Raw genomic sequence first — 23,988 nt, forward strand, 5'->3', positions numbered from 1 at the left:
GTTTCAGGTACAAGGATTAAGAGTATTCTTATACGTTGTGCACTCGGTGATTATCTGCACTCCGTTGTAGTTATCCTACCGACCATAAAACGAAGTGTCACGCTAAAATCTCTACTTATTTTACTCCCAAATTCACTGACACCGTCGTGTTTCAATAAACCTGATTTTCAGTAACCTTCGAATAAGAAAAACAAAACCACTTTTCAGCATACGCCTGTAGAATATAGCATGTATAAACGGTAAAGATTTCCGCTAAAATCTCGTGTAAAACTATCGTTGAGGAAGTTTATACAGCAAATTGTCATTAAGGCAATCAAAGAAAAGTAGGTCAGGTATAAACAACCACCATTTTACATATTACTTGATTTGCTGACAATAGCAAGTATTACGAAATTAAAAAAATTAAAAATCATATTGAAAGTAACTTTTTCCTTAAATGATATTGAAAGTAATTTTCCACTAAAATATGTTGAGTAATTTTATTTATTTCTGTATTAAAATTGTACACTATTTTAATAAAGATCGTGCCCTTATGAGCAAGTGCAAATACCCCTTGTACTATACATTTCTCTTGTATTCAAAAATCAGCAAAATCTACTACAGAGAGTGTGAATGAACCTACTGACTTTAACTTGCATTCCATAGACTAAGCTTTTACATCAAACCTGTTCGTACTGAAATTTGAAACCAGAATATAAATATTTCATTGCCTACACACATATCAAAGTCTTACCGTATTTACCTATCTTAGGGAGAATTGTAATTTCCGCCTAGTCGTCTCAAACATATTGACGCAGATGCTGTTTTGCTTTGTCAGCCCAATAGGGTTCGATAATGTTATTCAGGGCTTTCTCTCATGTTTTCATACGAATCCTATGAATGTGTACCTTATGGTATTGTGTCTCGGCGATAACGCCATAGAAACGGCTCTAATGCCTTCAAACCAGTCAGAAGAGGTGCTTCCTTCTCTGGTTTGACAACATCAATCGATGCTGTCATGTTGTTCATTATACATGTTCATTCTGAAATGATAAAAAGTCAAAGTGTCGGAGCGATTGCTCGACATCGCGTTTTCAGTGTGTTGCATGGATCTTATAAGACATTAGCAGCTACTGGCCAAGGGACGGCCAACTTCTGAGTCAAATTTGTTTGAAACGATAACGGCGATACATTTTCTTTCATACGTCACAGGTAACGTCAGTACACGCCCATTTCACAGTTGCAGTAGACCACGCAAAACCAGTTTACGAGTATAATGATATTTTCACTTATTGCTCTTCGGTTAGCTTAAATGTGATTTCTATTTCATACACGCCCAGGTCAAGGTTTGATTGCAAGTGAACGGACGTCATGGTTATTAGGGTAGAACTAACACAACAATACAATTTTCACTTTCCTAACTCTTAATTAATACCAAATTCTGACGTCATTCTCGTAGCAACCATTTTTTCTTCAGTGTTGCTGGTTGTTGTTGTTGTGGGGTTTAACGCCATTTTTCAGCACACGATAGGCCATATATGGCGGCCAGTATTAATGGTGGAGGAAGAACCCGGGAAAACCCCGGAAAGAACCACCGACCCACGAGAAGCTACTGGCATGCTTTCTCACATATCTACATTGGCTGAATCTGAGACTCGAACCGGCGCAGACAGAGGTGAGATGGCAGTGATCCGTAACGGCGAACGCTTTAGACCACTCGGCCACTCGGGGCCCCCAGTGTTGCTGGTATATCTTTGTTGATATTATGCATGCAATAGGAAGACAAACTCAATATCGGCTCACTAGCACTACCCAGAAGAATGAGAATTCATTTCACCACAATAGGCTGAAGCAAAATAATAACCGTAGCCACCCATAAATAATTTCTGCTGATGTTATACAAATAAAAAACATGATAATAACAAGAAAAGAGTAAACTAACATACAGAAATAAAAATAAAGAAAACAAGAACAGAATACCAATAATAGTGTTATAATTATTTGACAGGACTAGTCATAGAAGTAGATTACGTAGAATTGTATTGAATATCTTAAAACCTTTTGCTCACTGTATTTTTTTTTCTTCAATTTTATTTAATGTCGTGCCACGTTCTTTGTCACGGAATTGTATAAATCATTGTATTTATTAAATACATGTACTCGGGTTTCGTTTTTGTGTACAATGATACCCGAGGGGGATTTATGTATATTGTACAACGATTTCGAAATAGTGAGTTCGGTTCATCCTATGCCGCACGTGCGAAGTGCTTTCAGTGGTGAGAACCGAATATTTCCAGCGCACAGACATGAATTGCGGCATCGTCTGTGTATAAATGCCTCCCTGTAAGACAAACTCTTTACGGAACGTCTTGTCAGTGAGTGGTCTACTATAGTGATGCAAGAACATTACGCAAGAAGAACTTATTGGATGACGATTTTGATAGATTACTTTCAAAATTGCCATAGGATTAACTTATTCTCATTCAAAACACATGAATTGGATTATAAATATTAATTACAACAACATATTTTTACTACCAACTAGTGATTTTCACAATTCAGCTCGATTGTATTACTTTTGATTTGCCGAAGCATGACTTACTGTTTACTATTATTGGCTATGCTTACCATTTTATTTTATTTTGATAACTAACTTTAATAATCTGAATATACTTTAAAATCTAGGAAGGGAATAACTCTCTATTCCGGCTTTTTGGCTTTTATCATGCAACTAAGCGCTACCGATTGACAGTATAAAACAACCTAACAACAGTCATAGTATGCTAAGGCATATAGAATAACTAGAACACCAGTAATACTATTTACCTAACAGTCACAGCATGCTAAGGCATATAGAATAACTAGAACACCAGTAATACTATTTACCTAACAGTCACAGCATGCTAAGGCATATAGAATAACTAGAACACCAGTAATACTATTTACCTAACAGTCACAATATGCTATGGTATATGGGATAACTACAACACCAGTAATAATATGCACCACATGCACTCACCAAACAAACTCAAGCACTTGATCACCTTATTATTTTTCCAACACTAAATATTTTATTTTCGGCGTTAAATACTTATTCAAAATTTCCTTTTGACACGAATAGGTTTAGATAAGACAGTACAAGTACAAGTAATGAATTTGACCTAGAAAATGCCGTCTTTACATTGGAAGGAGGAGCAACTACAGCACAACGAACATCACTGCATGACACAAGACAAAACAACTTTGGCAGAGTCAATTTAAAACGAGTAACCTCCAAAAACTCTAAAATATAAAGGAAGCCCTCCCTTGGACGTAATAGTCCTAAGGGACGTTAGTACTATCCTAAATAAAAGCGAGGATGGTTAGAAATCAGGCCAATTGCCAGCCCAGGGACAGAGAAGAAAGGATAACTACCTCAGCATTTTTGGGATAACGTAAAACTATTACTTGACAAACAAAACAAAGAACAACCTTGACTAAATTGCACTTTTTTATTTTCTTCTTATGACAGTTACACTTATAACATCAAAAGGGTGGACAGGGAGAGACTTACCACATAACACGTTTGGAAAACCAGGGTGTCACTTCTAAGTTCTAACCAGCTATATATGCTGAGGTGGGGCTAAGAGGTGTCAACAACTACTTTAAGGTCTTGAACATTTTTTCAGTACAGCACAGGACAATGCCTCCTAAGCAAGCAAGTGGGAACATATGAAACAATGTACTACAAAGGAAACGACTCTCAAAGGACATGGACTAGGATTCAATACAACGGATACAGCAAATATTTATAAAGGAAACGACTCTAAACGGACACGGTCTAGGATTCAAAACAACGGATGCAGGAATTATTATTCTGATACTCATTCTTGTGGGGTGGAGTCTTGGGACTATTCTCACGATTGATTAACGTCTCGCGATTATTCTTGCGATAGACACTACTTAACCTTGAACGACACGTACAATGAATCATAATATTTAAACAGTATATTACAATTTATATATGAATACAGCTCGATATAAATATCGAAACAGGAAACGACTCGGAATGAACATGGACTAAAATTCAAGATAAAGGATAAAAGACGTTTCATATTTCCAAGGAAATATAAGCAAAGATATACTACTATGGAAATGACTCTGAATATACAGGGTTATGATTCAATAACGGATTACAAGATGTAGAACTGAATAACTAACTAATCGAGGGATACAGCACGATAACAAAACTAACATTATAAAAGGATGTATACAATAAGTATACTATAATACTGGAAATGAATACAAGTTGAGGATACAACTAGAAAATACAACAATATATTCTGATGTATACAATAAGTTTACTATAATACTAGAAATGAATACAAGTTGAGGATACAACTCGAACACACTGTTAACAATAAATTATGTTGTATATGACAAGATTCAGATAACGGAACGCAAAAATTCTTAATGGACGAACGAACAGACTTACAAGCTTCTCTACTTTTTTACTAATTACTGAACCACTCACTACATCTTTTCTAATCTATTTGCAAACATGCAAACACCATACAAAATAACTACTTCAAAATATCGTATATTAGTATTAGAATTATTTCAATGTTTCTTAAATGTTCTCAACAGAAAAGACCTGATACCAAATTGCCATAATTTGTAACCTGAATTTAACAAATGGACTACACCACAAGAGGCAATTTGCCAGAATTTTCGCTAATTTTATACTAACCACAAACATACAAACAACAAATAAACCTATACACTAGAAACATTATTTACTTTTTTATTTATTTGTACTTAAGAAATGCTTCCAAAAATGAAACACACTATCGCGAAATGCTATAACTTGAACTTCTTAAATATATTTAACCATTTTCTATCAATGCTTGAATTTGAATTTAAACTTCTTGAATTAATAACTATATATATTTAACCATTTTTTATCAATGCTATAACTTGAACTTGGACTTGAACTTCTTGATTAATATTTATATATAATTATCAATGCTATACTTTGAAACATCTTGAATTATTAATGACATCGGACTTGCAGCACACGTGCTAGCATAAGCAGCTATTAGCTCATACAGGATGCAAGTGCTGCACGTGCATTAATCAATCAACTCTAATTTGAATGCGTGCGGTATGCAATCCCAGGTGACCATAATATGAACTAAGTTAAGTAGTTCCTTACTTCTCTCTATACAAAACAAATACATATACATAATACTCCTGTACTTACACTAAACTGCTTCCAGAAAATTAAATTTAATATAACTAAATAATAAATCAAAAGAAATTTCATCTTTAGAAACGAGTCCGAACAGAAATACAAGGAAAAACGTACAGAACAATATAGCACAAATCGCATTGCAATCACCGGACAATATTGATTCCTGGCACGGATCACTTATGTAAATAACTCTAAGACCAGCCAAGGTCAAGGAGTAGCTTATACGCTAGTTAGGGAGGGTATAAACCCTAGAACTAAATTTAACAAAATCGAAATTTATAGAAATAGTTACACAATAAAAGACATAGAGGAAAACTACAAAAAACACAACAAAAAAACTTTAATTTTAGACACTAGGGGGTCTCCTCTATGATGTAAATCTGAGAGGGACCACACCAATAAATGTAAGGACTTGCACATCTAAAGCTGTAGAGATATGTGGGTTATTAATTTATTGTGTATAAGTTATAATTATTGTACTACCACGTTTATTTTTGTATATTTTCTATATAGCTTCGGCTTACGTAGTATCATGCAAATATTTTCTCTTCTTGTTTGCGACTTAGCAAGAGATTTATATTAACACTATATAAAGTTGGATTTTTAATAAACGTTTAGTACTGTAGGATTCTTGTCGGGCACGGTTGGGTTCTCTTCTGAATTTGTGCATTGTTTTGTATAATGTAATCTGTGTAGCTTACCGTATATAACGTCATTATGTGTTATCGTATATTCCCGTGTCATGCATAGTACACGGTGTATGGTGTATTTTCAGCTGACCAGAGTGATTGGAGTGGTCGGACTGACCAGAGTGACTAGACTGTCTAGAGTGGTCGGAGTGATCAGAGTGATCAGACTTATCGGAGTGATGGGAGTCGTCGTGGTACAAGCTGTATAGCTAACCATAGGAATTGACCGTAGCAGCTGTGAAGCTGAACCATAGCAGCCGTAGAGCTGAGTAACGTGTTGCTGCTCGAGTAGCAGGTAATCGGGCGTTACTGACCGAGATTGGTGGGCGCTGATTGCTTGATTGACCAAGGTGGAATATTGACTGCTTGACTGACCAGTGTGACTGGTAGCCAAGTGTGCTGGTGACGGAGTGTGTAATTCCATACATGTAATCTTTTAGCCATGACCTAATCTTTGCGGTTTGTAATACCCATTGTGTTTTTGGGACTGTAAAGATATTTTGTACATCTGTCCCTTTGTTTTCATCATTTTCACTATTTAAGTGGATACATTTTTACTATAGGAGTAAAATACCAGTTTTTACTATTTGAGTAAAACCAGTCATTCTTTCGTTGTGAAATCACTGTGAATCAATCACCCTTTGTCTTTGTATTCTGTAGGGTCATTTATTTGTATTTTCATTATTTAGTTCGTGCGGGTTAACTGATCCAAAATTTGGATATTATTTACGCACGCATTAATCATAATTATTTTCTTATTCAAGTCATTTATCATTAAACATTGTATTTGTATCACCATCAAAAGTGTTCTGTTGTAATTCCGACATCTCACCCGGTGATCTTGTTACACTCTTTTCATTGCATTTTTGAATTTTATTGAACGTCGTGTAGTGTTCGTCTCATTGTATTTTTGAATTTTACTGATTATTTTGCACTGCTCTTTTCATTGTATTTTTAAATTTACTGAGTATTTAGCAGTGTTTTTCTCATTGTATTTTTTAATTTTACTAAATATTTTGCAATGTATTTTTCATTCTATTGTTTAATTTTGCCGACACTCTTAATGTTTTTATCGTTGTATTTTTTTATCTGTCACCTTTTACCTTCCTTTTTTTAATGTAATTTTTTTTCTCTATCGAGCCTCGAGGACTCGGCTCAAATGAACCGGAGGGTATTTTTAGTACAGAATTTTTTAGTAAAAGCATTAAAATTAAAATTTTCTCTAAATCGTATTAAAAGTATTTTTTCCTTAAATTATATTGAAAGTAATTTTCCACTAAAATATGTTGAGTAATTTTATTTATTTCTGTATTATAACTGTATACTATTTTAATAAAGATCGCGCCCTTATGAGCAAGTGCAAAAACCCCTTGTACTATACATTTCTGTCGTATCCAAAAGTCAGCAAAATCTGTACTCGGCAAGTTGTGTTGTTGTTGTTGTTGTTATTGTGGGGTTTAACGCCATTTTTAGCGCACAATAGGCTACACATAGCGGCCAGTATTAATGGTGGAGGAAGAACCCGGGAAAACCCCGGAAAGAACCACCGACCCACGAGAAGCTATTGGCAAGCTTTCTCACATGCCAACATTGACCGAATCCGAGACTCGAACCCACGCAGACAGAGGTGACATGGCAGTGATCCGTAACGGAGAGCGCTTTAGACCACTCGGCCACTCGGGGCCCCGGTAAGTTGTGTAAGTGCTGAACAAGCAGATGCCTAAAATTTCCCTTGACTGAGTAAGCTACGAGATTCACGCGTTTCTTGAAACAAATAGGCTGATGTGGTAGAATTTCTGTCTGATGACGTACTTATACACGGACGGTTCAGTAGAAAAGAGATGGGAGCCACTAGCATCTTGACCAATGCCCATATGTGGCCATGAGCATACGTTCAAAATTGTGTATAAATTGGGAACAAGCTTGCGCAGATGAGTTCGTTCTTTGAGAATCAGAAAGAGTCTGTCTCTCCTTACAGTCGACCCCGACGTATCTCATTCCCCAAGATGTAACCATATCTACACCGTTATGAGTGACACCTCTTTTTAAGAGAGTCTGAACTCTTTTCCTTCTCTCTCTCTCTCTCTCTCTCTCTCTAACCATGAGGAAAGACATGTCTAAACTTATGAGTAATTCCTTCTCATAGCAAGAAATGAGAAGAAGGGTATGATAAAAATCTTTTCACAACACAATGATTATGTGTCAGCCTTTTGAAGACTGCTGAGGGCGAGCCATTATGCTAATTTGTATTGCTAAAGTTCACAAAGTGGAATGACCCAATTCATTTTGTTATAGGTTGTTATCGTTGTTTCTGGGCTTAACGCCATTTTCAGCACGTTAGCCTATACATGGAGACCAGTATAACTGGTCAAGGAAAACTCGGAAAAACCCCAGGAAGAACCATATGAAGCTACACACGTACCAATATAGGCCGAGACACGAACCCACGCGGACAGAGGTGAGATGCCATTGATCGATAAAGACGGGCGCTTTAGTAAGTTAAAAGTGAATGAAAGAGATGTTATATCTGTGTAGAAGAACAAAAGTTATAAAACATCATGAGCTTGAAAGAGAATGATTGAGCCACGTGTTAAAGACTGCTGGAAAATGTCTGAACAGCGGCAACGTTTCTTTGAAGTAGGATTTTACTCCATATATAAAAATGCAAACCATGAGTATTTCATTCGTCGTTGTTGAAGTGTGACTCGTTTTTTTTAAGGTGATTTAGAAAGCAATTTATTACTGAAGCAAGGAAAGCCCTACAAAAATAAGTTTCCGAACTCCCTGTTTATCAGCGGGGTGAGGTGGGGGTGGGGTGGGGGGTTTGGTGGTATTTAATTACTGCAAGCAACATATCAATCTGGTTTCCGTCGAAACAGCAACACAACACTATCTGTAGTAAGCATATTCATCACTCTGAAATGAGCATTCACATGAGTTCTTTATTATTAGTAGTATCTTATTATTGCTAAAGCAGCACTATATATCAAACGTTTGGTCCGAAATGGATAATCAAAGTCAAACTTCCAGATTAAAAAAACGGCGACGTCGTTTTTGAGGGCTGTAAATAGTGGACAGAATAATGTTTACATATTTGCATAACTGTGGCTATTACCGTAGAATCTCATCATTCCATGTAAACATTTTCATTATCGAAGACGCACATCACAGAAGAAGAAATGTGTTTTGTGGAAAATCTGCCTGTAAATACAGGATTATTTTGATCAAGAAGACGGAGAAAAAAGAAATAGAAGACACGCCAAAAGATACAATGGAGCTAGACGCTTCCAGCCTATATTGAAAATGGCTTAAAGTAAGTTGATACGAGGGAACTAGAGACGTTTCAAAACCATTACACAAACGCTGGATTAGTAATTCTCTAGAATCCAGATGGTACCATAATGTCCAGTTGATGCTTGCAGAAAATTTAAATCACAGTGATATTTTACATCGATGATGGAGGAAATGGATATGTATTAAATATAATGAATAAAGTTATCATTACTAGATATTAACATGGAGAGTGAATATGTATACATCGGTTCTTGGTATTGGAAATGAATCTGTTTTGGTGACACTGTTCGTTTTTCTACAACCAGTACACATACGGAAAGAATTATCTGGTTTCGGCATAAGAATACATGGTAAACTACAGTGACTTTTACTTGGTTTACTTTATGAAATCATTCTCCAACAAATATTAAATCTTTTTCGAACATTCCCTGTTTGTGAGGATTCATCATGCAAAGATGCTGTTTCACTGCTGTTGAATCTACAATTTCAACATCATTTTAGATTTTATTTGTTCGTGTCGGAACATCGGTAAACAAGTGTTCATATTTACTATATAGTTGTTTTAGTCCATTCTTTTCTTGCGGTATCAGATGCTAAAAGTCTCTGGTCTAGATTTCTATATTCCTAAGATTTGTCACGATAAAGTCACTAGTCAGATTGCATGCTATCATTTAAATATTCAGTGTATGGGACAGGTACAACTAACTTGACTGAACGATTAACAGGACCATCTGTATCAACATACTCCTTTATCATACTGATATGACAAAGTTGTTTCTGTTTTCGGCTCCCAGGAGTCTTAATGATAATTAAAGTCACTTATGTTCTTTTTTTTTTTACATTATCAGGGAGACAATGGTTAGCCTGAGTAGGACTTTAAAGTAAGAGCAAGGCTGAAAACATCTTTCCTTTGTATTTCTGTAATACCTTAATTTCAGTTTTGGCAGAGCAGACTGAAGAGTAGTTCTTGATACTTCAAAAATGTTGGACAAGTAATATTTGAAAGCAGAGACATAATCAGGAAGATTAATTTCTGAATCTTCGATTGAAAAATTTCTCCTTTAATAACTTCAATAGTCCACGTATAGTAAGTAAAAAAACCAGTTCAAAATGACATAACCTAAATATTCTTGAACTGATTACCTAACAGCAACCAACAACAAATGAAAACCCTCATCCCAATCGCTTCCTGTGAAAGTAATAGTACCGAATAATATTCCTCAAAGCTTAATACAATCATTCCAATGCCCCATGACTTTCAAGGTGATAAGCGGAGTTGGATGCCTAATTCATGCATAACGGCTGGAAAATTCCAGACATAAAACTTTCTCCATGATCAGATTAGACAAATTTGGCAAGGCCAAAAGAGTGTCAAAGGAAAACTTTATTAAAGCTTTTACAATGATTTTAGTTTTAACATTCCTTAAAGAAATAACTTCTGGAAATCTTCTGGAGGCACACATTATGGTCAACAAATAGTTGTTGCCTGACAGGACCGACAGTCTACCATTAATCTGCTAAATGGTTCGTCGAATGCAGGAATAGCTTGCAGCTGAGCCTTATGTATCTTTTGATTGGGTTTTCCTACCATTTGACAGGTGTGACAATATCTACAGTACTCAAAACATCACTTTTAATTTTCAGCCATTAAAAATTATTCAAGACCTTGAGATAAGTCGTACTGACTCCTTCGTGACTAGCCAAGGGAGTTTCATGAGCTAGACCAAAAATGTCCTATCGATATGACTTAGGAACAAAATTTGATAGTTCACTGACAACTTGTCACAAGTGGCTATCAGATAGTCTCCATTCTCTCATACGGGCCCCATTTTTCACAAAATAACAAACTTGTGAGGCTTCAGTTTCGCTAATAGCTCCCTGAAACAAACAGATCTCATGATCTTGTTCCTGTGAGACAACTAGTGATTGTCTTTTATCACCCCAATTAGAATAAAGAATCAATAGCAAAAAGTGGATTGCTGTGATCAATACCTCTTGATTAGTCAATATTAGGAGCAAACTTAACCTCATCAAAAGAATCACAAATAAATGTGACTACTAACGGAATAATATCCTGATCAACATCATTCTCAAAAAATCTCTTTGCATAGCTCAAATAATTGCACAAGCAGGGTGCAAATCAGGGATTTATATTTCAATAGGATCAACATTTTGGTCCAAAACAAGCATTGTCAGTTACAAGTGGAATAACCACAATCTTATCTCCAGCTAAGTCATTACCAAGTAATAAATGGATATCCTCAATGGGTAAAGAAACACCACCCTGAGATCACGGGTCCTGAGACCAGGTCTGATGACAAATTAACACAGTGGAGAAGAGCATTAAATAAGCCACACTCTACTCACTGAATAACAACATTTTAACTAGAAGACTTTTCAGACAAATACAAAGTACTTGATAATAAAAGACTCGCAGAAGCTCCTGTGTCTCGTAATATTTTAATATCGATAGGCTTGGCAAAATAACCAACATATAATACAGAACCTTTTGACATAAATGGTTCATTATTCTTCATTATAAAATCAAACTGGGGTTTGCTTGACTCAACAAATGTATTGCTGTTAATACATGACAGTGACCCCTTAGAAACATGAGCATTTGGAATATCTCTGTCTTTATTCTGTTTATTTTTTGTCATGTAGCAATCAGAAGTAATGTTCCCTTCTTTTACAATAAGTGTGCATTGGAAAAGATAAGATTTCTGGTCAGTCTTGAAGAGGTTTGATTCCTAAAAGTTGTGCCAGATTCAGATTTGGAAGTACACATACGAGAATGAGAATGAAATGGCTTTTGCCAAACTCCTGCTGACAGGAAGACTTATTGACAAATGAAGCTTTGTGAGTCAAGGAATTAGTCTGCTGACAGGAAGACTTATTAACAAATGAAGCTTTGTGAGTCAAGGAATTAGTCTGCTGACAGGAAGACTTATTAACAAATGAAGCTTTGTGAGTCAAGGAATTAGTCTGCTGACAGGAAGACTTATTGACAAATGAAGCTTTGTGAGTCAAGGAATTAGTCTGCTGACAGGAAGACTTATTGACAAATGAAGCTTTGTGAGTCAAGGAATTAGTCTGCTGACAGGAAGACTTATTGACAAATGAAGCTTTGTGAGTCAAGGAATTGGTCTGCTGACAGGAAGACTTATTGACAAATGAAGCTTTGTGAGTCAAGGAATTGGTCATTAGCAGGACAACATTTTCTAATGTTCAACCTTTTGCTCAAGTTAGGTCTTAACATCATCAAGGATGCAATTCTTGGACTCACCAAATAAAATGAACTGTCTGAGGTTATTATAATCTTAATCAACCTTCTTGGTTGTGCAATTCACCTATCAAACAGTTGTCCCCTCTTTCCTGTGTTAATTCAACAAGGGTTGGTCCACTTTCGTTTCTAAAATTCCTAAACCTCTCTCGATATGTCTCGGGTAACAACTCATATCACTTCTAGATAATTTCTTAACCACAACATAATTAACACTTTGTTGTACCAAGACTGAACAATAGTCTTCACAAACTTTGCCAGTAAGCACACTTTGCAATTATACAGTCCAATGTTCTCTTGGCCATTGCAAATATTCAACAATTTACTCAAAATGACAATAACATTGCTCAACTTCCTTTTCTTTAAAAGGGGTTACTAACTTAATATTTTCTGGTAACATCAAAAACCTGACCTTGTGTGTAATGGGGTGGGGGTGATTTCTGCTTGTAAGTTTTAGTTTCTTTAAACTGCATTTCTCTTTCTTCTTTTTCCATTTGTATTTCTTTCTTTTTGTATTTCTCTCAAACCTTGTTCTTTCCCAATCTGTCCTAATCTGACCTCTCTGTTCTGTCAGATGTATGGACGGTCATACTGATTTGGTCTTATGGTCAGGTGACCTAAAACCACTGTTTGAGTACTGATAGAAAGCAATTTTACAAAGCATCTAAACTGTGTATTGATCTCTAGGTGATCACATTAAAAACACTTCAGCCAACACAAAGATGGATAGGGTCAGAAAATAAGACTCAATTTAGGTTTAAAAATAGATTGCAGTAGCATGATGTAACATAAAAATTTTCATGAAATTTTAAATAGGTCACATGGACCTAATGTTTTTGCATAACTCAAATTTAGATTCATATTCAATATAACAGTGACACATGATGCAGAGAAAAAATAGAATGAGGAGAACAGTTAAGTCACAAGAATGGACAGACAGGTGGACAAAGTGGATCCTATTTAAAACTTGCTTTTTAAGGATGAAAAAAAGCATACTAAATATCATGGGATAATATGTCTGCCATACACAGATGAACACCTTGAGTTTCAAATCAAACAAATAAACCATTTGTGTAACAATTTTATTGAGCAATTAAGGAAAGAATAACAAACAAATAAGATCTGATTGATTTACGAAAGGTAATTAATGTGTTTACTCAAAGTACATCAGAAAGTATAAATTACATTACGAAAGGTAATTAATATGTTTACTCAAAGTACATCAGAAAGTATAAATAACATTATGAAAGGTAATTAATATGTTTACTCAAAGTACATCAGAAAGTATAAATTACATTACGAAAGGTAATTAATATGTTTACTCAAAGTACATCAAAAAGTATAAATTACATAATTTGTATATCAATAAAGTGTAACATCCTAAATTTGAATGACATCCATAAGCATAGTGATAAAAACATTTTCAGAAGGAATAACACAAAATGAAGGAAACAAAAATTATAACCAAATTTCAATACGTGTAATACAGAAGTATTCAAAACTTAACAAGATCACTGCTGTATCAAGGTAGGATATAATCTCTCAATGTGGTAATTAGATGGTGACAATCAGTCTGTAAACTGATCAAAGAATTCATTTTAGAAACGCCCATGCTTTTGATTTTTATTTATTATTTGACCAATGTAATATATTAATTACTTTTAAATTCAAATTACTAAGAACTTAGATCGACTGGAGAATTTACCTAATACTACATCAAACATTAAAGCAATGGACATAACTTCTAAAATATTGATAATCATGTGCAAATGCCAATTTTCATCCAAATGTAATCTAAATTTTAACTGTTTCACATCTTTTCTTCTTTTTATTTCATGCATGGAACTGATGAAAAATTATAAAATTTGTTCAAACTTCTGTAAGCATTTACTATTGAAATTATTCTGTGTTGTTAGATGCGCTCAAAGCAATCTGATTAAAATCAGATCTCCACTGTCCTACATGAAGATCTAACAACCACCACTTAGTACATGTTCTGGTGACCTATGTTATTACCATAACTGGTAATTTTATCAGCCAATCAGATGAAGTTTTGTATCTTCCAGTTTGAGAGAATGAACAGCATGGCTGAAGAGCAACAATGTGTGCAAAATGGTTCGATTCACTTTTGGAATTCCAGTGGCTAATTAAAGGTCACCAGAACATGACCCAAGTGGTTGCTGTCAGATCTTCATGTAGATCAGTGGAGATCCAATTTTAAACAGATTGTGCTGAAAGCTGTGGAACTACATCAAGATATAAAACCACTTGTAATTTTCCTCTCAGACTTAGAATCAGTTATGTCCCTTTACATATCTTCACGAGCCTTTCAAGGTCAAAAGGTCACAAGAGCTCAATATTTAAAGTGACTTCTTATGTTGTATATACTGTATATATTGTATGTAACAGACAGAATGCCTCAAGGTAGATTAGTTCTGTAACTAACTCAGTTACCTTCTCTAAACAAAGTCTTTAGTATTATTATTATTATTATTATTTTAAACATCACTATTCTTAGCAACAGAGAGCAGGCATCATGTCAACCATAAAATTTCACTGTGAAGGCCAAAACATCATATCAATAAATATTTTAGGCACTGAAATTTAGTCTTTGTATATCAAATTGTCTTGCCAACCAAACCTTTTTGATAAAAATGTACAGACCCAGATTTCATCTGTCTCTAGCTGAAACTTTAATGCCATATGTTGCAGCATAATTCTAACATGCAAATATTAAATAGAGTATAATTTATTTTTAATCTGCATTACAAAAATAAAAAACAATTAAATATTAGCTGTATAAGGTTAATACCAACAAATGGACAAATCGATAAAATGTATTACCCATTGGTAAATTCTGTCTTCCAAGGGATGGATATTCTATCAAACACTCTTTAAAAAAAAACTTGTCTCTTATGATAGCAATAAAAAATATGCTCATTTTCCTCGCTGAAACCTGGTCATTGTAGTGAAAGTGTAGGTCTAAGTCCTTGGAGGAAATAATGTATTACAGATATAAACAAAAACTGCAATCTGAAAATGTGAAATAAAACTTTCACATTCATAACAAAACTTGTGGCAATAGTAACAGATTCTCTATATTAAAATTTTAAACCAATCAAAGTCAAATTCAAAAAATTCAGTTAAAATCTACCTAATTCATGCAACAATAATGGGATTGTGCATGCTTTTTGCCAGCATCAACATCTGCTAAATCCCAAAGGAGTTGCTGAATCCCAAACGCTGAAGGCAAGAGTTTCAACAAGTCCATGCGATCATGCAGAAAATGATTTTGCACGATATAGAAATTTAATATACTTTATTTTTCACAGTGACTGTCCCTCTTGAGATATGAAACTACATGCTGAAAAATTAACTGAAATGGAACATTGTTTTCAACACTAATTGTATATCTTGCTATAGTGAAGTAAACTATATACGTGGAGAGGTACATGTAACTGACAAACTGCCTGATGATTCTCATTGAAATATTTTCTTTTCTTTGATAATCTCATATCAGTTTTCTAAAGGGTACAATGATGTAAACCAATAATTTGTATGAGCAATCTTCTCTGATTCAAACCCAATAAAATTGAACAGCTTTTTATTTTGCATAAAAAGACCTTCACAGGCCAAGAATGCATTCAAACAATGTTTATGCAAAATAAACATGTGATATGCCATTCTCTCATGTATAATCAAAGAAAACTCCATGCAAAGTTACTAGGTTTACATCATATGATCCAAGTATTCCTACTACCATGGGAAACAAGGTTCAGGACAGTACTGTAGCCAGGTCTCAAGGTACCCATTGTCAACTTGCATCAGGGCAGTATAAGTCGTCAGCTGAAACAATTATTCACAACAATTATTATCATTAGCAAAACATTACAAATCATTTTACAGTAACTGTGATAGATGTGATTGAAACTGCTGTCTACAGCATTTTACTTTTTTTTTTTACAGTAACCATGACTATTTGACCTGCTGTCGAAAGCATGTTACAATTCTTTTTATAGTAACCATAATATGTGATTGGACCTACTGTCTACAACATGTTATAATTTTTTACAGTAACTGTGATACATGGGATTAGAACCGTTGTTTATAGCTTGTTAATATTACATGTATGATGGGAATTATGACTGCAACATTACCAATATGAACCAGAGTTTCAAAATCAGAAAGCAAATTAACACAAATTTATTTTCTTTAAATCAAGCTTTTACTGGAAAATTGGTTGTAATTACAATTAAAACAGAGAAATTAGTGCAGAGATGTTGTATTATTAAATAGACTGTACACTCTACATTATGTGTACATCTTTCTCCAACATATATATGCATGCGCTGTTTTGGACCCGCTTTGTGTTTGTGGCTTGCTTGTATGAGTCAAAGAAAAAGTCTTGGAAGTGACATGCTTGTGTCTGTTCCAATATATATATATATATATATATATATATATATATATATATATATATATATATATATCTCACTTCAGATAGTTCATGACAAAAATGCAACAAGAAAGAAAACTAAATCTTTTACAAGTTATCTGTTTTGTTTTTATGGTGACAACAGTTCATCTTTCACTTCTTAAGATGCATTAAAACTTTCTTGATGAAAAGAGATGTCAGCAGCACTGATGGGTGCAAAATGTAAAAAAAGGAGCTATTAACTGACCAGTGCATGCTGCAAAAAGGCATAAAGGGATCTGGTCACATGTTTTAATGGAAAAATGTTAACTTCAAGACAACATTTAATGCTATTTTATGGGCACTTTGGTTAAAAAAAAGCAGTAAGAGATAATGCACTTATCTTGTAAAAAAGAAACAAATAAGACTTTTAAAAAAATCACATACAGAGCATGGGCTTAAAGGGAAGGACAATTGCTGACAATTTTTTTTATCTCATGGGTATTCAATATAAATTACAAACATCATGTTCATAAATTCTGCTTACAATGTGACTACTATAATTTTACCTTATTTAAAACTGGCTTTGATGAGAGAACATCAAATATACCACTGATCCCCACATTCTGTAATTGCAAGAAGAAACCCTTCATTCAGTAATTATAAAGCATACAAGACAAAGTGATTATATACGTATTGTTTAAGAAAATAATTATGCATTAATGTATCAAATGTGTACGTCATGGCATTAAGAAATAACAGTTTGATGCAGTATTTAGGTAATATCACTAAGGGATACCATCCTCTTCAACAGTTACATAGATAACTCAAGTTCATGTGTGTGGTTTTAGTTTGTATGTGAAACTGTTTCAAGGATTGATGATATATCTTATTCAAGAATTGAAACAAAATTATTGATATAGGGGGAGGTGAGGTATTCTCCTCCATTAAAATTTTCATTAGAGAATTGTATTTAATATGTTAAATCAAGCTGAAAAAAGGAGATATAATAAAATGACTAATGAAAACACCCTACTAGAAAAGCATATCCTCATGCATTCTCAGTTTATATAGTATATGGTGTGTGTGTGTTTGTGTGTGTGATATCATCCAAAACATGTGATTCTATCATGAGTGGCACTAATATGTAAAACACTTACAAATTTAAAGTTGAATGGTTTTAGCTCTAGTCTATGATTTTACCAAATCAAAAGTTGGTGCAATTTTTGAATATCAAAAGAATTGAAAACCTGACATCTAATACTATCTACACTCCCTATCTCTGCTTTTCTACTAAATTTGCATCACACACAAAAACATGATGGCATAGCTTGCAAATAGGGGACATGAGTCGCTGTGTGTTTTGTTTGCCTGCTGTAACAGACGTGAGATGCAGGCACTTGTTATGACAGGTGGAGGCAATGGTTAAGCCCCTGATTAAAATTTTATTTCTGTTATCTTGCTGAATTCAGGCCGTAACATTAGTATGAAATATAGCAACATTATCAGTCTGTCCCTAAATCAATGTCAAGGTCATTTTTTAATATTTTTTTTGTTCAATATTTGGTTAAAATCTTTCTCTATAGCCATAAGATCCAATCTTTTCAAGAGCTGCTGTAATACTTTTAACTGTAAAACCAGAGGAACTGTTCTTTTCTTTCACATGTATGCACACCTTCCCTCCTTTTATACCTAAGCAGGGTCAAGGTCATTTAAATTCTTGCTGATGTTATCACTTAAATGTTTCTCTATATGGACATGAGCAACAACCATTTTGAGTTTTAATAAGCAATAAATTCATTAGGAGGAGAGTTGACCATCCATTCTCAAAGGATATTTATTTACCAGGGCCTGGGAACATGAACCTTGTCAACAAAGTTATCACAGGACTTCTCAGTAAATTCACACCTGTTCCTTTGCTCTTTCCGTCAGTGGAATTTGCCAAAATCCTTTCAGAAGGTCAAATTTGATGAAATCTTTATAAAGCCCATTTGCTCTCAGGGTGATAGGCAGAAGATCTGAATTGTTGAATGCCTAATTCACACATAACTTGCTGGAAAATTCCAGACGTAAAATTTGACCCTTGTTCAGATATGACAGATCTGGGAATGCCAAACTGAGTGAAAAAAACTTCATCAAAAATATTTTACTATTGTTTTAGTTTTAATATTCCTCAAAGGAATTACCTCTGAAAACCTTGTTGATGCACACATAATGGTCAACAAGTATTGGTTACCTGACTTGGTCTGAGGTAAGGGACCAACACTATCTACCATTATTCTGCTAAATGGTTCATCAAATGCATGAATAGGTTGCAGATGAGCCTTAGGTATCTTCTGATATGGTTTTCCTACCAACTGACAAGTATGACAAGATCTACAGTATTTACAAACATCACTTTTTATTTTTGGTCTATAGAAGTGATTCAAGATCTTGTGATAAGTCTCATTATTCCCATAATGACCAGCCAAAGGAGTTTCATGGGCCAGACTAAGAATTTCCTGTCTGTAAGATTTTGGAACTAAAATTTGATAGTTCACTGACCACTCGTCACCAGTCAGGATCTTTTTCCTGTTCGATGACAAGTGATTGTCATTTGTTACCCTGAATAAAGAGAATGAGTAGTTAAAAGAGGATCACTCTGATCAATACCTTTTGATTGATCCAAACAAGGAGTGAAAGTGACCTCATCAAAAGCCTGACCAATACATGTGTCAGCTAAAGGAATACTTTCCTGATCAACATCATTCTCAAGAGCTTTCTTAGCCATAGCTCTAGTAACTGCACAAGCTGGATATAAATCAGAGAATTCTTTTTCAATTGGATCAACTTTCTGATCCAAGCAAGGTTTGTCAGTTACATGTGGATTAACCACAATCTTATCTCCAGCTAGGTCATTGCCTAGTAATAAATGTATGCCCTCAACGGCTAAAGCAGACACTGTGCTGACTGTCACTGGTCCTGAGACTAAGTCTGATGACAAATTTACACAATGGAGAGGAACATTAACAAAGCTGCACTCTACTCCCTGAATAAGAACACTCTCATTAGAAGAAGACTTCTCAGAAAAAGGCAAAATATCTGATAATAAAAGACTCCGAGAAGCTCCTGTGTCCCTTAAAGTTTTAATAGGGATAGGATTGGCAGAATCACCCAAGAGTGATATAGAACCCTTTGACATGTATGGTTCATAATTCTCCATAACAAAATCAGACTGGGGTTAATTAGACCCAACAAATGTATTTCTTTCAAGACATGATCATGACCTTGACTTCTTAGAAATAAGAGTATCTGGAATAGGTCTGTCTTGATTCAGATGCTTATTTTTCAATTTATAGCATTCAGAAATAATGTGTCCTTTCTTCTTGTAATAGGTACATGTAGGAAGAGACAAGGATTTTCAATCAAGCTTATCAGAAGCTTCATTTCTAAAAGTTGTGCCAGATTGAAATTTTGAAGGGCTTGTATTAGACTGAAATACTTTTCTACCAGAAGACTGTTGAGTGGAAGTCTTATTTATAAAAGAAACTTTATGAGCTAAGAAATACTTGTTAGCGGTATGAGCAGTATTTTCCAAGGTCTTGACCTTATGCTCATCAAGGTAAATCTTAATGTCACTATGGACACAGTTCTTGAACGCTTCAAGTAATACAAGTTGTCTGAGATTTTCATAATCTTGATCAACTTTCCTGGCTAAGCACCATTGATCAAATAACCACTTCTTCTCCTGCAGATTTGACATGAATTTGTCCAGCTTCCTTTTTACAGTTCCGGAATGTTTGTCAATAAGCCTCAGAGACCAACTCGTAACCCTTTAAGATGCATTCCTTAACCAGATCATAGTCAGCACTTTGCTGTAGTGACAATGAATTGTAAATATCACTAGCTTTACCAGTAAATACACATTGTAATAATAGAGTGCAATGCTCCCTTGGCCATTTCAAATTTTCAGCAATTTTTTCAAACTGAGGAAAATATTTATCTACTTCTTTTTCTCTAAACGGGGCACTAACCTAACATTCTTAGTGACATCAAAACTTGAATTTGTATGTGAAGTGGAAATGTGCATTTCACTTGCCAGCTCTATTTCTTTTATTCTAAACTGATATTCTCTCTCTTCCTTCACTCTTTGCATTTGCATCTGTCTGTCTCTCTCCTCTTTCTCTGAATGTAACTGCATTTGTATCTGTTTCTCCTCTTTCTGTAACTGCATTTGTTCACTCTCTCTCTTTCTTCCTTATCTATCTGCATTTTTGCATTTGTTCTTTTTGTAACAGCATTTGTATTTGTTTTTCCCCTTTCTGTAACTGTATTTGTATATGTTTCTCCTCTTTCTATAATAACATTTGTTATTTCTCTTTCTCCAATTGCAACTGCATTTGTTTTTCTTCTTTGTCTTTCTGAAGTTCCAGCTGTCTTAACTCTAATTCCATCTTGTATTTTAATTTTAATTCCTTTACCTTTATGTCAGAGTCTGATACAGACTTACTGATCAAAACCAAAACACTTTTATCCTAAACATTCTTTTCCAGCAAATACTGGACCAAAATATTTTTTATTTCTTGCTTTGTTAAAGAAACTTTTGCCTCATAAAGATCATATTTTCTGGCAAGTTGAAGCAATTCATCTTTTTTCAAAAGGTCTAAATTGTTCCTGGGTAGGATTTGAAAGAAAGATCTCCACTTTTGATGACATTGTAAAAAAAAACTGTTGATTTCACTAAAGATGTCCAAAATATGAATTAATGCCTGGGATTTTTTAAAAAACTAAAAATAGGGGAAATTAAATTTGAAAAAACAAAGTTTACTGAAATAATTTAGCCAAAATTCATATATGCCAAGGGTAAGCAAACCAATTTTCTTATTCCCTGTTTAGGCTCTTACAGAAAGTAACAAGAAAAAGTGAAGACAACAAGCTATGTAAAATTTAAAAAATAATTTATTTCCCTAGAAATACAAGGTAAAAATAAGAAAAAGAACTTAGTTTTACGAATCAAATCCAAATTTAATCCAAGAATAAAAAAGTCCTAAATGAAACTGAGTTCAAATCCCAATGAAATCCAAAATGGAAGACAATGACGTCTGTTGTAACCTGTGAAGTGCTGCAGTGTCAACAGTCTCTAGTTGAATCACAGAAAATATTATTCCAGTTTTTGAATTCTGTACAAATTTTGATAAATGTCCTTGTCCAAAATTAATTTAGAGCACTAGAATTTCCAGGGAAAAGAATGACTTTTCTTTAAAATAATTTGAAGAAATTAAAATAATTAACACACATTGGACATAACATAAAACACCTGGACTTCCAGTGTTAAGGCACAAATGACAATTCTTTCTCAATACATCAGTAATGAGTCAAACTACAATGCAAAACAAATTCCCAGATGGAGGTCAAGAGTTTATCCTTCCGGGAAACCAAAAGTTTGTAACAATAAACAACCGTTATTTGTCACATACTCCAAATATGGCCTTAATGCCACTTTATGAATCTTACTCTGAGAAAGAATTAAAAAATGGAAAAATGTTGTTTACTACAACTGTCACTGATTTCTGAATCCAGGTCAGGAACTTGGTGGGCATTAGATTCAATGTCTCTATAAAGTTGTTTACGTCAAAAATAAAAATAAAATTGGTCAGAATTGAACTCTATTCCAGTAAATAGAGTTACATTACAATACCATGTAATGGAATATAAAAAAATAAAACTAACAAACAAACAATTAAATCAAATATACATAACAATATGCTAATTTCATAAGTTGTAACTTACTTTTTGTCCTTAATTTTGAGACCGTGAATGACAACAGTGTATTCTATGATTCTTAGGACCTAATGACCCAAACTATTAGTGATGTCAGCTTTTAACATATTTACATCACCCAACACCACCCTATAAAGTGAAATTTTACCACCAGTCTATCTGGGGAAAATGGAAATAAGGCTTGCTGTACAAAAGACAGAACTTAAAATGTAAAGATATGTTCTGAGTTAAATCATGGAAACCAATGTCAAAAACTGATCACTGAGAAATGCTGGGCAAAAGAAATTATAGGTACAACAAAATATGAAAAATAAAGAGGCAATCAAAAATGGTGCCAATCAAATTCATGAAACTCTGGAACTCATTTAGAAACTTTAAATATAAAATTGCAGAAAAAAAAACATGTTAAAAGACTTTGATTTTTAGTAAGATACATACAACAATGGATTCACAATTATACAAATGGGACAATAATTACAATGTTACATATATTTGAGAGTTCTGATCACAATTTAGACCAAGGGAATGTTTAATGTCTGATCAATACAAATTCCCAGTCTTTACTTATTACATTGCTCTGGACACCCTACCCCCCCCCACTAGACAAACATGGATGGTGACATTTGTTATCTATATAACCCATCCATGGAAACTGGGCATTGACTCAACACCCATGAACAGTGATAATGTTTTGTAAATATCCCCATTCTTGGAAACCAAAGATCACCCTCTCCCTGATCCAGCACCAATGGACAGTGGCATTTGTTATGTATATATCACCATACCTGGAAACCAAGTATCACTTTCTCCCCCCAAAACAACACCCATAAACAAAGGCATTTGTTGTGTATATATACCCATCCCTGGAAAACAAGGTGATAGAACTGGAAGTAATAACATTTTTTAATATGGACAAGCTAATTAACATGTTTTATAAACGTCCAACAAGCAATTTAGGAGATAAGTAACAGATGCAAAGAGTTTTCTACTTCTCACCTGCTGCGTAAGATTCTGCATGCATCTGTTAGCAGGTGTCCTGCGGTCATCAAGAAATAATGGCTTACTCCAGTGATCATAATTTGTTTCCAGGATATACCACTGGCCAGCGCCAACACTTCTCATCTGCCAAAAATCGGTACCTTCAACCTCACGATTCCTCGTGATGACACAGCCCTGCAAATGGTCAAAGACGATATTTAAGAATAGGGACAAAATTAAGCAACCTAAAAATTATACATCAAAGCAAGAGCTACTGTAACAAACTTGTAAATTGCTTCCAGTTATGACAATAACTAATACAGAGTACTCTGAATTCAATGAACTTTATTAAGTTATC

The 23,988-nt window shown here is 34.4% G+C and overlaps 1 protein-coding gene across 1 annotated transcript in view; it reads right to left on the reverse strand.

Moving 5' to 3' along the window:
* Window positions 1-13,543: 13,543 nt before the first annotated feature.
* The window catches only part of LOC149797017 (acid ceramidase-like), a 50,535-nt gene continuing 40,090 nt past the window's right edge, over window positions 13,544-23,988 (reverse strand). Inside the window, exons 11-13 of the mRNA XM_089961674.1 lie at window positions 23,649-23,825; window positions 17,462-17,518; window positions 13,544-16,324 (exon numbers count right to left, since the gene is read on the reverse strand). Of these exons, the coding sequence (XP_089817800.1) occupies window positions 16,235-16,324; window positions 17,462-17,518; window positions 23,649-23,825 (324 nt within the window). The 3' untranslated portion in view covers window positions 13,544-16,234. The remainder of the gene's footprint in view (window positions 16,325-17,461; window positions 17,519-23,648; window positions 23,826-23,988) is intronic.

Source organism: Sinohyriopsis cumingii, chromosome 6 (genome assembly GCF_028554795.1).
Source record: "Sinohyriopsis cumingii isolate HCF-2022 chromosome 6, ASM2855479v2, whole genome shotgun sequence".
Classification (NCBI taxonomy): Eukaryota; Metazoa; Mollusca; class Bivalvia; order Unionida; family Unionidae; genus Sinohyriopsis; species Sinohyriopsis cumingii.